The sequence below is a fragment of the Cucurbita pepo genome, chromosome LG08 (assembly GCF_002806865.2).
Source record: "Cucurbita pepo subsp. pepo cultivar mu-cu-16 chromosome LG08, ASM280686v2, whole genome shotgun sequence".
Taxonomy (NCBI): Eukaryota; Viridiplantae; Streptophyta; class Magnoliopsida; order Cucurbitales; family Cucurbitaceae; genus Cucurbita; species Cucurbita pepo.
This window is the reverse complement of record NC_036645.1, coordinates 7,581,481-7,596,561: the sequence shown is the minus strand read 5'-3', so window position 1 is coordinate 7,596,561 and position 15,081 is coordinate 7,581,481. Positions and strand designations below refer to the sequence as shown.

Below are 15,081 nucleotides of genomic sequence, written 5' to 3'. Positions count from 1 at the left end.
GTGCATGCTAGAGCATTAGTTGAATTGGCAGGAAAGTGTGTGTGGCTATACAAGTTGAGCCTAACGCACACAATGTATAGACCACAAATTCTAGTGTTCATTGTGATACAGCTCTACAATTTCATCACTCTTTTAAACCCACCTGAGAAAGAGAGAGAGAGAGCTGTAATCCACCATTTCAGCCAGATTTCCCAAAATGAACTTGCATTAACTATGTGCTTAAAATGGGTCCATAAATAATATTACTTTTTATCTTCGTATTTTCACTACGATATGATTTATCTACGTGATCTAAACGAACGAGTTACGAGACTATGTAATAGGATCGAGAAGTTGTCCTTAGGATTTTGTTCGAGATATTTTTCGCTTTTTGAATCAAAAGAGAATATGATAAGATAATCTTTGTTCTTTGGTGGGTTTCTTTTATAGCAATTGGAAAGTGGAAGTTGAAATGTATTGTGGAAAATAAGAGATGAAAAAGAATCTAAGGCGTGAGGCATAATCCTAAGAAACAAAACAATACTCCACTTTAGTATAAGGGTTGAATGAGATTGAAAAAGAACGTGTTAGATTCTAAATTAAAAAGGAAGTTGGGTGTTGGTTTGATGTAGCTAAATGTCTTGGGGCTAATCGCCAAACTTTCGATTCCAAATTCTTGGCTTAGGATCGTTACAAATATTATTAGAAGACGACTCTTCCTAATAGTTTAAAGATAAACCAAACAAAAGTTGACGCAATGTCCCATGTTTAAGATTTAGAATTTGGATTCGATACCTGATGACCTCGACATTTCCTTACAACATAACCATATTACCTATTTCTCAACAAACCAACATGCATCGTTTTAGTAAAGGCATTGCTTCAAGATAAACACGCTTAACAATAAAAGAATCAATATACAAAACTCCAAAAGGCAACCCTTTCAAACCCTAAAAATGAAACCTAAAAAAAAAAAAAAGAATTATGGATTATGGAAGTCAAATACTTAAACTAATATTGGAAGATCATCATCTCTACGCTTAAAGTCACCAGAAATTGTCACCACTACTTCCTGTTGAACGCATGCAGTGTCAGCATTGAGAAAGAGAGAGATATAGATAGGCTTTAAATTTGGAGCATATTAAATATAGAAATGGTTTAAAAACTCAGTTATGTTTATGATTAATTAACACTAAACTAGGGATTTACATGGTTGATTATTATTAACCATATATATATGAACCAATCTGATCCAACATTTTGATTCATGGAATAATAAGCCTTGTCATGAAGCACTAATGAGTAGGATCTGACTCAATGTTCATACAGTGACTTTCCCCCATTTTACTTTTCCTTTACAAAAACCCAAATGAAAATTGGAAACAAATTATGATATATAGAAGTTGGTTGGAAGTATGAGAATGAGTACAAGTTTGTACATTGAACCCCAAGATGGATATTAACTTTAGATGGAATTGATACCCAATTTTGTAGGTTGGCATGCAAGTTGATGGAGAGAAGTGGGTGATACACAGCTAGCTAGGTAGCCGAACAAAGTAGATAGTGCTTCTAAGTGATCATCTCTCTAGCTATGTTAGTGTTTTCATTTTTTGATACAATGCTCTAATTCTAAGCTTATCCACTGTCCTTTTACCTCCTCTCATTATGCAAACACTCTATGTGGAAATCATTCAATGGCCTCAATCAGCTTGTAATTTGTTTTACCTATTTTCTGTGAGATCTCAAGTCAGTCGGAAAGGGAAACAAAACATTCTTCATAAGGGTGTGAAAACCTCTTCCTAGTAGATGCATTTTAAAATCGTAAGACTGACGACGATATGTAATAGGCCAAAACGGACAATATCTGCTAATAGTATCATAGCCAGACATTGAGTGGTGTGTCAACGAGGATGCTAGGACCCAAAGTAAGTGGATTATGAGATCCCACAATACATTTTTTTATAAGGGTTTGAAAATCTTTCCCTAATAGACACGTGATAAAACCGTGAAGCTGAGATGAAATATAGAATTTTAAACTTGACAAAGTACAACCGTCCTCACCTAAAACAAATACGAATTACAAATATGAAAATTCATGACATCTTTCATCGTTCAGAAACATATATTATCAATCAATTAATTAAATTAAATTTCACAAAAACCTAGAGTTATCAAATGATTATATGGTATGATTTAGTTTGCTTCTTACACTAATTAAAGACTATGAAATTTTATATAAACAGAAAAAATCTACAAATGGTTGGTAGTCCTTTAGTACGAAATACCTAAAAAAACAAATTTGCTCATAACTCCTTTTACTTTAAGTTTCTAAATTTGTGTTACCCACAAAATTAATTATGTTTCATAGTGGGTTCTTTTAGTGGAAGACATGTTTTTTTTTTTTTTCTTTTAAAACATGTTTTTTTTTTCTCCACTTTGCATGATCTCCATTGATTAATAGGATAGCCACTAGTTTGCATTTTTCTTTGAAATATAATTTTTTTTATATGAATATTATATTAAAGGAAAAGGGGGAAAAGGAATATTAAATTAAAAAAGAATACATATTTATATAAAGAATTGAGTGAATGAGATTTGGTCACCATTGTTTTAAAAGAAAATTAATGTAATAAATAGAAAATGCATTATAAATAAGTGATAAGTACACAATGGAGATATGAATGGGAAGTTATATTCCACAAACTTTAAAAAAAAGGGAAATAAAGTGATAACTACACTCTATTCTTATAACTTTTACTTTTATCAAATGCTTTAATTCCATATTTCCAAATGTGCCTTCCATGTGTCACATTAAACCCTAAACCCTAAGCATATTATCATATATATATATAATATGATTTATTAAAATCCTCATTCAAACTATATTTTAAAATTAGAATTTACATTCTTGGTTATTTATTTAGTACAACAAATACGAGAGATCGAGAATTTGGACTTCTGGTCTCAAGAAAATTGTGACACTCAGATAAATGAACCATAATTTCATTTAAATGAGAGCCGATTATGAGAATTTGATGACTAAAAAAGACATGAAATCCAGAAGGAATTAAATTGGTGATTTAATAAAAATAAAAATAGTGGATAAAGTTACGAACATGCAATTATCCATTGGGCCGTGGAAGTAGAAGCCATCCTAGAAAATAGTTGGGCCTTACCCAATCTAGCTCCACTCGGTTAAATGTGGCCCAATATCAAATCCAATTCTATATACTTTTATTTTATTTTATTTTTTCACATTTTATATCATAATAATAATAATAATAATAATAATAATAATAATAATAATAATAATAACCCTGTTGAGTGATGAAAGTCTCACATCTCACATCGACTAATTTAGGGAATGATAATGGGTTTATAATCAAAGAATACTCTCTCCATTGGTATGAGGCATTTAGGGAAGCCCAAAGTAAAGTCACGAGAGCTTATGCTCAAAGTGGACAATATCATACCATTGTAGAGAGTTGTATTCATCTAACATGGTAAAACTGTTACACTTTATAACTCTGACCCTATTCCGATTTTGATCCATTTGTTGGTACCAAATCTATTACGAAAGGCCATGAAATGAAACCCAAAACCCAAAACCCAATACAAACCGACCTTTTTTGTATTAGAAAATTGTAAGTTTGTGGATGGCGATGCCTTTCCTTTTTGTTGGTAATCATTTAGGCAACCCTAATTGAAACATTAATAATCTAGTTTGGTATGATTTGGCGTTTGGAGTTACCCCCACCATATTTATTTTCTTCAATCTTTCATAACATATAATTAAACATTTCATTTTCATTTTCATTTATTGACTTTATAAAGTCATCCCCAAATTATGGGTTTTGTATGGGTTGGTATCTTCTACTATGCCTATCTACAATTCTTCATATTCCTACCTTTTCCCTTTATTCCAAATTTGTGGAACTTAGGGACACCACCTTTCCTCAATTAATACCCTTTTTCTTTTACCAAACTCCTTCATCCTCTTCTTTTCCTCCTCCCGTTATTTCAAACAAATTTCTGTCTCACGTACCTCTCTTAAACTTTCAATTTTGTGTCTAATAAATTTTTAATTTACTCTCAATTTTGAGAGTAAATTTTTTTTTTACTATAAAATTATTAATATTATTATTTTTTTTTTCAAGACAGCTGGAATTTAAAATGAGAGAGAAATTGAATTGAACGGTTCAAATTTCAACGACTTACTCAAGCATTTGATATTAATTAATAAATCAATCATGTTCCGACACGTGTTACCTTAATTAGATAATCCTTCTTGACTCTGCGCAAAATCTAACTAATTTTAATTAATTAGAGAGAGAAAAATGCCAGTTTTGACGCTTAAATATTATGTTTTTTTTTTTCTTATATAAAAAAAAGGTATTATATTTTTCAGGTTTAGCCTAAAATTAAAATAAAAATGGTTAGAAAAATAAATGAGGGAAATGACGAAAATAATTGAATAATTCGAAAGGTTTTTCTAGAAATATATAAATATTCCTCAAAATATTCTAACGTGCTCAACTTAAATTTAATTATTAATCTAAATAAGATAGATAATTTATTTTTCTTGATTTTATAAATTAAAAAAAAATCAAAATTCGGTACCCTTCTATAAAATCCAAAAGTGTTGACCTAATAAAATAATTATAACCAATGGTTGGAATTAATAACACCCTATTTAAATGCATCACCAATTATTTATATTAGTCAATCTTATTTAATATATGATTGGATACAAATTTTATAGAAATTAAATTAACCTAATCGTGTTTTTATTTTACCTAACTTTTAATTATTCTATAAAAAAATTCTCCAACGGTGTGGAAATAGGAACAAAATATTCTTTATAAAGGTGTGGAAATTTCTCCTTAATAGACGCGTTTTAAAATGGTGAGGCTGACAGCAATACGTAATGGACAATGTCTACCGACGGTAGCGTTTGGCTATTATAGCTACCAATCACGATATTTAAAATATATGGTTGGAATCATTAAATTTCTTTAATAAAACAAATTCCATAGGTTGAAACACATGAATTTGGTACACAAGTGATAGAGAATCTAGAAATAATGAGCCCACATATATTTACATTAATTACAATACAAATATTAAACGAACAAATCTGAATCCTTGAACACCACACATGTTTATGAATGCGTCATTAAATAAAACAAATATTTAATTAAATATAGATATTATTTTTCCATTTTTGTTTATTTTTAATTATAATTATTACAAATTTGACCAAATAAAAATAATAATATTATTATTTTCCCCGACATTTACTGCGGGAATTAAATTCTAACAAAAAGGTTAAAAATTTATAACATAACTGCCCTTAGCTGACGTCAGCATCAAGTCATAGTACCCATGCTGCCATGCACGTAGATCCGCCCAAGCAATTATTTACAGTCCAATCGAGTGAATATACAAACAAACTTGTAGGCTTTGCCGTGAGCCTTATTTAGGGATCCCAAAAGTTCCTGTGGGTTCGATTTCCATCAGCCCGTCCCATACGAAGAGGCCGATGTAGATGTGCTAAAGTCGAAAATGATTTATTGATGTTGTAGCCATCGAGCTAGGGATTTGAAAGCTGATGCATTATAAATGTAGTCAAGAGATTTAAAGTGTAAAAGAGCATGTGTATTATGTAAATATGAGGTTCCATTCCAAAGTTAATTGATAACGAGAGTTGTAATTCATGTATCTCTTTATTTTTCCGATGTGAGATTTTAAACAATAAACAAACAGTACGTTATATCATGATCGGTTGTGCAAAAGAAGAATTATTCCATGAGAAAGATTGTTTTTAATAAGGATGTGGATTTGAATATTTTCGTGTCTCACTCAACTACCAGAAAAAAAGTTGGAGGAGACTAGATACTGTGTCATCGAAGATGTTAACGAAACATTCTTTATTAAGGGTATGAGAATCTCTCTTATAGCATGCGCATTTTAACAATCTTGAGGAGAAGTCCAAAAAAGACAATATATACTAGCACTTGTTTCTCCCTCCAATCAATACGAGATTTCACAATTTAATCGAATGTTTGGTTTAATACACGAACTATAATAACTATTTGGATATAAGTTTAGGGTATATTTCACCATTTCTGTAATAATTAATTTGGAGAGGGAAAAGTGGGGGAAAAGGGTCAAAAGGAAGTAAAGGAGGTAGAGCGGGGCAGTTGGTCACGTGGTACAAGAGTGCGACACGTGTCAAATCATGGGACCCGACAATGACAAGAGGGACATTATCCCGCATTAAACAAAAGCCAGTTTCAGTTGCCCACACACCCATCTCTCTTCTCTTATTGGTTGCTTTCTTGACTTTTCCACTTAAGATAAAACACGTGGGCCCCTTCTATTCGTGGAATTACACGCCTCAATCAAAGCACAAATTAATTTTTAAAAAAAAAATGAGCCCCGTTTCTGATTGGACTCCTTCTGGGCCCCACCTCTTGACGAATCTTCGTAAAAAGCAAAAAATTTCGGGGGCACATTTAAAACCCACCCGTATGGTTGACGCGTGTACAGTGATTGGGTTCCTGTGGGGTCCATTACTTGCAAAAGTCCAAACCCCCTCCCCCCGCCCCCGACGGACCTTTAACGCAATTCGACCTGGCACGTAGGATCAACCCACGTGGGTCCCACCCCTACCCCCCTCCCTCTGCCTAATTTTTTTCTTCTGGCGTTTGCGTGACGTGGCGGGCTCGTGATTCTTTTAGTTCTTAGGTTATTATGTTCTTAATTTAATCTCGAATTTCATTTTCATTTTAATTTTTTAACGCATTAATTAGTTAACTAAAATTATGACGGACAAACAATTAAAATAATAATGAAATTCGAGATTAAATAACCTTTTTGTTCGTAAAAATTTGAAGTCGTGACTATAAAAGAACTTTTTAAATAACCATTAATGTTTAATAATACAAAATTATAAATCATATTAAATTAATGAAAATAGCCTAATATTTTTAGTATGGTACACTTACTTTATATACCTAACTTCATTGGTTCTACGCTAAACATTAATATTTTTTGGTTTATTAGACATTAATTATAGTTTAATTAGAGTAGTTAATTAATTAATCATATGATTCATTTTGACACTCATGTCCACATCACTAATCTATACACACACTTCCACGTCATTCTTAAAATATACGTAATTTCCATTAAAAAAAAAAACTAAGAATGTAGAATATGATCTAAAGGTTTTTTTTAAAAAAAATAAATAATAAAAAAAGAATTTGTGGGAAAGAAGAGACAATGTTGTATTAAGAAAGCAGCTAGGTAACCCTTAAACTAACTGTCATTCTCTAATAATAAAGTTATAGAGAAAGCAACATATGCAAATTTTAATGATTGAATTGTTTTATAATTCGACAAGTTCAATGAACAAAAGAACCCTACCTATCGAACAAAATAATTCACGGTATCGTGTCTTCAAAATCAATATTTAATTCAAAAACTTAAATTATTGTCTAAACTAGGGTAAAACAGTTGTTGGAGTATTCAGATATCTATTTTTAAACGTTTTAACCTCTTATATTCGATATCACATTCAATCGTTACAAGGCTCTAAACCCTAAACTAGCTATGGTAGGTAGGTATAATCTTTTTAGACTAATTCTTCAACGCTTGTTGCGCGCTGTTATGTCACTTCAACTATTTCAAACAAAAATTAGCATCCAAAAGTTCATCACATGCGAGATTCATTACCTAATATTTTAAAGAAGGTTACATTATAAGATAAGTTTCTGAACTTTAAACAGTATCTAATAAGCTTTTAAACTTTCAATTAGGCTGAGCAAATCCTAAATTATTCAAGTTTGTATCTAATAGTATAGGTCATTGATGTATTCAACATTTTCTTAAGGTTTTTAAAATTTACGGACCTTTTTTATACAAACTTGACCAACTCTGTAATAGCCCAAACCCACTTCCAGCAGATATTACTACTTTAGCCCATTACTTATCGCCATCAGCTCAAGATTGTAAAACGCGTCTATTAAGGAGAGTTTTTCAAGCTCTTATAAGGAATATTTCGTTCTCTTTTCCAATCGATGTTGGATCTCACAATTCACCCTCCTTGTGGGCCAACGTCCTTGCTAGCACACCACCCAATGTCTGGCTTTGATACTGTAACGGTCCAGATCCACCGCTAGCAGATATTGTCCTCTTTGTGCTTTCCCTTTCGAGCTTCCCCTCAAGGCTTTAAAACGCGTCTGCTAGGGGAAGGTTTCCACACCCTTATAAATGGTGGTTTGTTCTCCTCCCCAACCAATGTGGACATCACAATAGAGAACAAACCACCATTTATAAGGGTGTGGAAACCTTCCCNATTTCGGGCTTCCCCTCAAGGCTTTAAAACGCGTCTGCTAGGGGAAGGTTTCCACACCCTTATAAATGGTGGTTTGTTCTCCTCCCCAACCAATGTGGACATCACAATAGAGAACAAACCACCATTTATAAGGGTGTGGAAACCTTCCCCTATCAGACGCGTTTTAAAGCCTTGAGGGGAAGCCCGAAATGGAAAGCCCAAAGAGGACAATATCTGCCAGCGGTGGGCCTGGGTCGTTATAGATACCAACTATAATAGCTCAAGCTCATCGCTAGTAGATATTGTCTACATTGTCCCGTTACATATCACCGTCAATCTCATAATTTTAAAACACGTCTATTAGAGTTAATTTCTCACACCCTCATAAAGAATATTTCACTCCCCTCTCCGATATGGGATCTCACAAAATTTATAATTTAACGAATTAGGGTTTAAAAGAGTTGCGTATCGGAGCGGGCATTCGAGGGGGAAAAGAACGAGTTAGTAGAGGAGAAAAGTAGATAAGGCTCACTTTGGTTGGCAATCAAAGGCATGGGGTCCAATTTATGAAAGCAACTCAACCCTTACCCTCTCAAGTCTTTAACTTGCTTCTATGAATTTCAAGCTTTTCCTAAATGCTAAGTGAAGAAAAAAACTATCACTATTACTCCTTTCCATTTTTCTTTCCTCTCTTCCTTTTGTCGCTATTGCTAAAGACTTAATGTTCGATATCGACGTGGACGATAGCGATGCCACTCGATATTATACAAACTAAAGTAATAAAAAAAAATTAGAATAAGTTCTTAAAGAATCATATGTGTTTCCATCTATTTGTGTAGCGTGTAAGAATATGATATAAAGTACGAACAATGGGATATAGACAAGTTTTAGGGAATATTATGAATTATAATTTATTTGTTTGTGAATTTTTATTTTTGTTTTTGGAAATAAATTTAAAGAAATTAGTAGGTAAATAGGGGACAATTTGGAGACAATAATTAAGGTATAATCAAATCTTGACCTAAACTAATGTTCATGATTTAAGGGATGCACTATGTGTTAGCTGAATGGATAAGAATCTGTACTATTGCCAAACTTGCATTAAATTATTACTAATTTTGATTCAGGTCCCCTATTCTAAATTATAATTCTAGATATATTATTGTTATTATATGAACAAAAATGTGTATTTCATTTAAAATTCCATCTATTTTTCATCATAATTAGGCTATGATATGCAAATAGCAACATATTGTTCACATTCATATATGAATTCATACATATGATTGTGTTGAATCTAGACACACAATTCATGACATTGAACATGGTTCATGCTTCAACGATTAAAAAAAATAATTAAAAATTCAAAGACGTAATAAACATAAAATTGAAAGTTTAAGAACATATTTGACACGAGTAGTCAGTCAATGCAAATTTGATTGTGGTGATAAGAGTTTCACCACCGAGGTATCAGGGTGCAAACCCAAATACTATAAGAATGCCAAACATGGTTGCAATGATGGGAGTAATGCAATACCGATTGCAAAGTTGGCTAAAATTCTCAAAACAGAAGTACGAGCAATTACCAAATACATGGCATTTTATGTTTTAGACTAAAAATGAAGCTATACCCATCGTTTCGTTTTCAACAAAGAAAAACAAGAACCGAAAATATTACCAAACAAGCATCGAAACAAACCCTAGGGTTCATTTATACACCACATATTGAAGATGGGGAGAGATTGATGTAATGCTTTCTTTTATATACTTAAAATATTCAACTATAATGTATATACCATTAAGGAGCCCATGAACAATAGAGTTTAAGATTAAGTTGAATCATTATCATTAACACACTTAATTACATGGTTAATCAAATCTTGTTGTTGTATTTCATTCATTAGGGGTATTTGATATGGTTTTTAATGTTTATAATTATGAGTTAGTAGGGTTTACTTTATTAAAGGTGATGGGATGAGCTTAGAAATGGATAAAGTAATTATATCTTGGGGGAAGAAATTCTACTCGCTTAAGGTCAAAGAACACCTACCACTTTCAAAAAAATGTGCATAAACAACACGTAGTGTCAAATAGTCCATTATTGTTACCTTTATAGATGACGGAAATTGGGACTACCTATGAGTCTATAAACGTTTGAACTTAAACAATGAATCGAATAGGGTTATAACATAACCCTTGGATCCAACAATGACGATTCTAGTGGTGGATGACAACTATTTGGTTCAATGAACATGAAATAGTTCACCTACGAAAAAATAGAAGTGAGGTTGTGATTGGTTTAATGATGAGCGTAAAGAAGAGAAAAGGGAAAGAGGGAAAAAAGAAACATGACATTATGAGTAGTACGATAAGTGGATGAGTGTCGAGTGGGAGAAGGGAAGAAACGATGGTGATTCCATTGTGTGTGTGAGACCGACTCAATCCAAATTGAACCGATTATTTTTTGTATCTAAACCCAAAACCCTAAACGAATTAGATCGTAACACAAGTCCAACCGAACCCATAGGAACCCGTAAGTATTAGTATTAGAAACATGGTTGGTCCACTGAGCATTAAAAGTGGGTGTTGCGGTGGTTGCTCCATTTGTTTGTCTACAAATTTAATTTGCTTTTTATCTCCAATCTCAACCATTTCCCAAAACCACAAAATTTTTAAAAAAATAAAAAAAAATAAAAAAAAATCGAAATTACGAAAAAAGACAAAGAAGATATTAAAAATGAAATGAAAGCAAAAGGGCCCTCCAATTTTTTCCTTTTTACACAAAAGGCCCTAAACTTCTTCTTCTTCCTCTTCATCATCATCATCATCATCATCTTCTTCTTCTTCTTCTTTTTCTCTCTCTAATTTTTATTTTTAAAATAAAATAAAATAAAAAAAGAAAGAAAGAAAGCTTGGTGGAAGGAGACGTTTCCTCGTTTTCGAGCTGTTAGTATCTCTATCTGACACTCTCATTTTCTCTCTATATTTGAACATATCTTTCTATTCTCTGTAAAAACAGAGGTTTTTTGTGTTCTGGGTTTTCGAAAAATTACGCCTTTTTCTTTGATATTTTGCAGATTCATCCCCCAATCACACGTGCTTTCTCAGATTTCCCATTATACTTTCAGGTATTAACTAATACTATCATAAATTCTCTCTCTTCTCTCTTCTCTCTCTTACTTGTATATATATATTTGGGAAGAACCCTCTGTTTCTGCTTTCTTTCTGTGTTCTTCAAACCAAATGATATCTTATCTATGGCGGTTTGAACAACCAAAAGGGTTTCGTAAAAAGCTCTTCTTTTTAATGGGTTTTGAAGGTTTCTTTTCAAACCCATCTCTTTCATGCCTCTTTCTCCGATTGCCTCTGTTTTTCTCTCTGTTTCTCTCTGTTTCTCTCTGTTTTTCTTTTCTTTTCCCTCGTTTTCCCATCCACCAAACAGTATTTAAGATTCACTCTCTCCTACCCTTTTAAAGTTTTATATTATATATATATATATATAATCTGTCGGCATAGAGAAAAGGAGAGAGAAAGTGAAAGAGAGAGAGAGAGAGAGTTGAAGCTGTCACTTGTTTTTGATAAATGACAGTGGAAAAAGCTGCAAGATTTGAGTAAAATATGAATGGGGGATTGGATGTTTGGATGTTTGGATGTGTGGATGTGAAGCTTAACTGATTAACGTACTCTCTTTTTCAGTGAAACGAATTCCCAACAAAAAGGATAACATATTTTTCTCCGAACGCTTCCCGGTCGGCGATGGCGACGTACCTTCATGCCAATTCTGAGTTTCAATCTGCTGCTGATGCTGGCCTTCAAACCCTTGTCTTAATGAATCCCGGCTATGTTCAATTCTCCGACACTCCACCGCCGCCTTCATCGCCGCCTCCCTCACACCCTAATCTTGTTTTCTTCAATTCTGCTTCGCCTGCTAATGCCTACTCTGCACAGACTCTGCCTCACCCGCCTTCTCATGCTCAACAGTTTGTCGGCATCCCACTACCGTCGACGACAACCGCTTCTCCGACGTCTCAAGACCATAATTTGTATTCCTTCAATACCCACCATGATATCTCCTCCTTACATGGCTTTGTTCCTCGTGTTCAGTATGATATTTGGAAACCAATTAACCCATCCACGACGGCGCGTGAGAGTTCACGCGCTCAACAGGGTTTGTCTTTGAGTCTGTCTTCACAGCAGGGTTTTGGGTCGAGAGAGATTCAATCGCAAACCCATCAGGCGGTTTCCGGCGAGGAGAACGTTCGGATCTCCGGTGGATCGTCTTCCTCTGCTTCCGGTATCACCAATGGCGCGGCTGGAATTCAGGGCGTTTTAATTAGTTCTAAGTATCTCAAGGCTGCTGTAGAACTTCTAGATGAGGTTGTTAATGTAACCCAAAACGGGATTAAGAACGAATCGTCTCCTAAAAAGGCCGCCGGAAATCAAAACAAGATGAATGGAGATGCATCCGCCGCCGCCACAACTGCCGATGGTTCTTTCGAAGGGGATGCCGACCGAAAACGCGCCGCCGATTTAACGACCGCCGAGAGACAAGAAATTCAGATGAAGAAAGAAAAGCTTATCAGTATGCTCGATGAGGTACACGGCCCTGAAATCCTCTGTTTTCTACTCTGTTCTGAATTGTTTTTTTTCTGTTCTGTTCTTAATTTTCTTCTCCTCTGTTCTTAATTTCACTTCTGGGTTTTGTTCTTCTTCTCAATTTCAGGTAGAGCAGAGGTACAGACACTACCACCACCAAATGAAGATAGTGATATCCACATTTGAAAAGGCGGCCGGAGCTGGGTCGGCAAGAACCTACACCGCGCTGGCACTTCAGACAATTTCGAAGCAATTCCGGTGCTTAAAAGACGCAATCACCGGCCAAATCAAAGCGGCGAACAAGAGTTTAGGAGAAGAAGAATACAACGGAAGAAAAATGGAAGGTTCCCGGTTGAAATTCGTCGATAACCATCTCCGGCAACAGCGAGCTCTGCAACAATTGGGTATGATCCAACACAATGCGTGGAGACCCCAACGAGGCTTACCAGAGCGATCCGTTTCGATTCTTCGCGCTTGGCTGTTCGAACACTTTCTCCATCCGTAAGTTTCCATTTCTCTCTTGAATTCTCACAAACCCATTTGAAATTTTCCTGAAAATCATTCAAATTCGTTTCAGTTACCCTAAAGATTCAGACAAACACATGCTCGCTAAGCAAACAGGGCTCACCAGAGGCCAGGTCAGTTTGAAATTCAATTCAAATGAACTCAAAAACCAAAACTCAATTCAATCTTGTGGTGTAATCATCTTGGATTCAACGAAATGCAGGTTTCGAATTGGTTCATAAATGCGAGAGTTCGACTGTGGAAGCCCATGGTGGAAGAGATGTATTTGGAGGAAGTCAAGGAACAAGAACAGAACGGCGGTGGCGGATTGGCACCGTCGACGGCTGCGGAAAAAAGCAACGACGATTCAGATTCAAAAAGCCCAAATTCAAAACAAGAAAACTCTCCAAACCAAAACGTTCATCCTTCAGTCTCAATCTCAACGTCCTCCGATGGAAATGTTCGAAACCCATCTGGGTTTACCCTCATCGGAACCTCATCGGAGCTCGACGGAATCACTCAACGAAGCCCCAAGAAACAGAGAGGCACCGAAATCCTCTATTCCTCAAACAACAACAACAACAACAACAACGTCCAGTTCATAAACATGGACATCAAACTCCGAGAAGAAGAACAACAAAATCAAAATCAAAATCTCCATCATCTTCCAATGAAATTCGACGAGGAACGACAAAACAGAGATGGGTATTCATTTCTAGGCCAACCCCATTTCAACATGGCCGGATTCGGTCAATACCCAATCGGAGAAATCGGCCGATTCGACGCCGATCAGTTCACTCCAAGATTCTCCGGCAACAATGGCGTCTCATTGAGTCTAGGCCTTCCCCATGGCGAAAATCTCTCCGTAAACGCAGCCACCCACCAAGCCTTTCTCCCAAATCAAAGCATCCATTTAGGAAGAAGAACAGAAATGGGAAAACCCACTGATTTTTCCGCCATTAACGCCTCAACACCTCACTCCTCCACTGCTTTTGAAACCATCAACATCCAAAATGGCAAAAGGTTTGCAGCTCAGTTACTGCCGGACTTCGTGGCCTGAAAACCAAAATTTCAGAAACACAGAGCCATTGGTGGAGCTTGGTGCAAGGTACAGTAGTAAAGAAGACACCAAAAAAACACAACAAAAAAAAAGAAGAAATTTGAACACTATAGATTTTCTTTTTCCACACTTGGCATAGAATTATAAATCTTGGGGACTGTATATTGTTTAGATGGATTGTTCTAATTAGTATGTGTTATTATTATTATACCCATTATATAAATATTTTTATATGAACATTGATTTCAAATATATGTAAATGGATTGAATAAGGGTCTCTCATTTATTTATGTCATAATCTTTTTTATTCCATTGTTCCTCCCTCTCTTCTTTGATTCTTTCGGATAAATTATTCGGATAAATTAATGTAACCTACTGAGTTTTACTGAATCTCACGTACTATAATTGTCTAAGTCATTCAAATTTATATACATATAGGATAAGGTTCTCGAGACGTCCCGATTAATTATTCTAAAAAGGTCTAATGAAATATTTAAGGGTTAAAATGGTAATTTATCTAAATCTAAGCCACATCATTTTAATGATTCTTTCCAAAATATCATTAAAATCAAGTAAGAAAAATAATTTTTTATACTCTGAT

General features: G+C 34.5%; 1 protein-coding gene across 2 annotated transcripts; it reads left to right on the top strand.

The window, feature by feature from the left end:
• Window positions 1–11,083: 11,083 nt before the first annotated feature.
• LOC111800065 (BEL1-like homeodomain protein 1) lies at window positions 11,084–14,762 on the top strand. 2 transcript variants are annotated; one of them, XM_023683645.1, is made up of 6 exons: window positions 11,084–11,266; window positions 11,398–11,448; window positions 12,017–12,916; window positions 13,044–13,417; window positions 13,494–13,554; window positions 13,644–14,762. In XM_023683645.1, exons 3-6 carry the CDS (start codon window positions 12,077–12,079, stop codon window positions 14,478–14,480), a joined length of 2,112 nt encoding a protein of 703 aa, XP_023539413.1. In that variant the 5' UTR covers window positions 11,084–11,266; window positions 11,398–11,448; window positions 12,017–12,076; the 3' UTR covers window positions 14,481–14,762. The 2 variants fall into 2 exon arrangements, with proteins under 2 accessions (XP_023539413.1, XP_023539415.1); XM_023683647.1 differs by having other exon boundaries at window positions 11,256–11,448.
• Window positions 14,763–15,081: the final 319 nt, after the last annotated feature.

Excerpts from the sequence above, each read along its gene's own strand:
- LOC111800065 (XM_023683645.1), top strand. The coding sequence starts at position 12,077 with ATGGCGACGTACCTTCATGCCAATTCTGAGTTTCAATCTGCTGCTGAT. Across the intron at positions 12,917-13,043 it reads TTATCAGTATGCTCGATGAG|GTAGAGCAGAGGTACAGACA; the intron begins GTACACGGCCCT and ends TCTCAATTTCAG. Across the intron at positions 13,555-13,643 it reads CAGGGCTCACCAGAGGCCAG|GTTTCGAATTGGTTCATAAA; the intron begins GTCAGTTTGAAA and ends AACGAAATGCAG.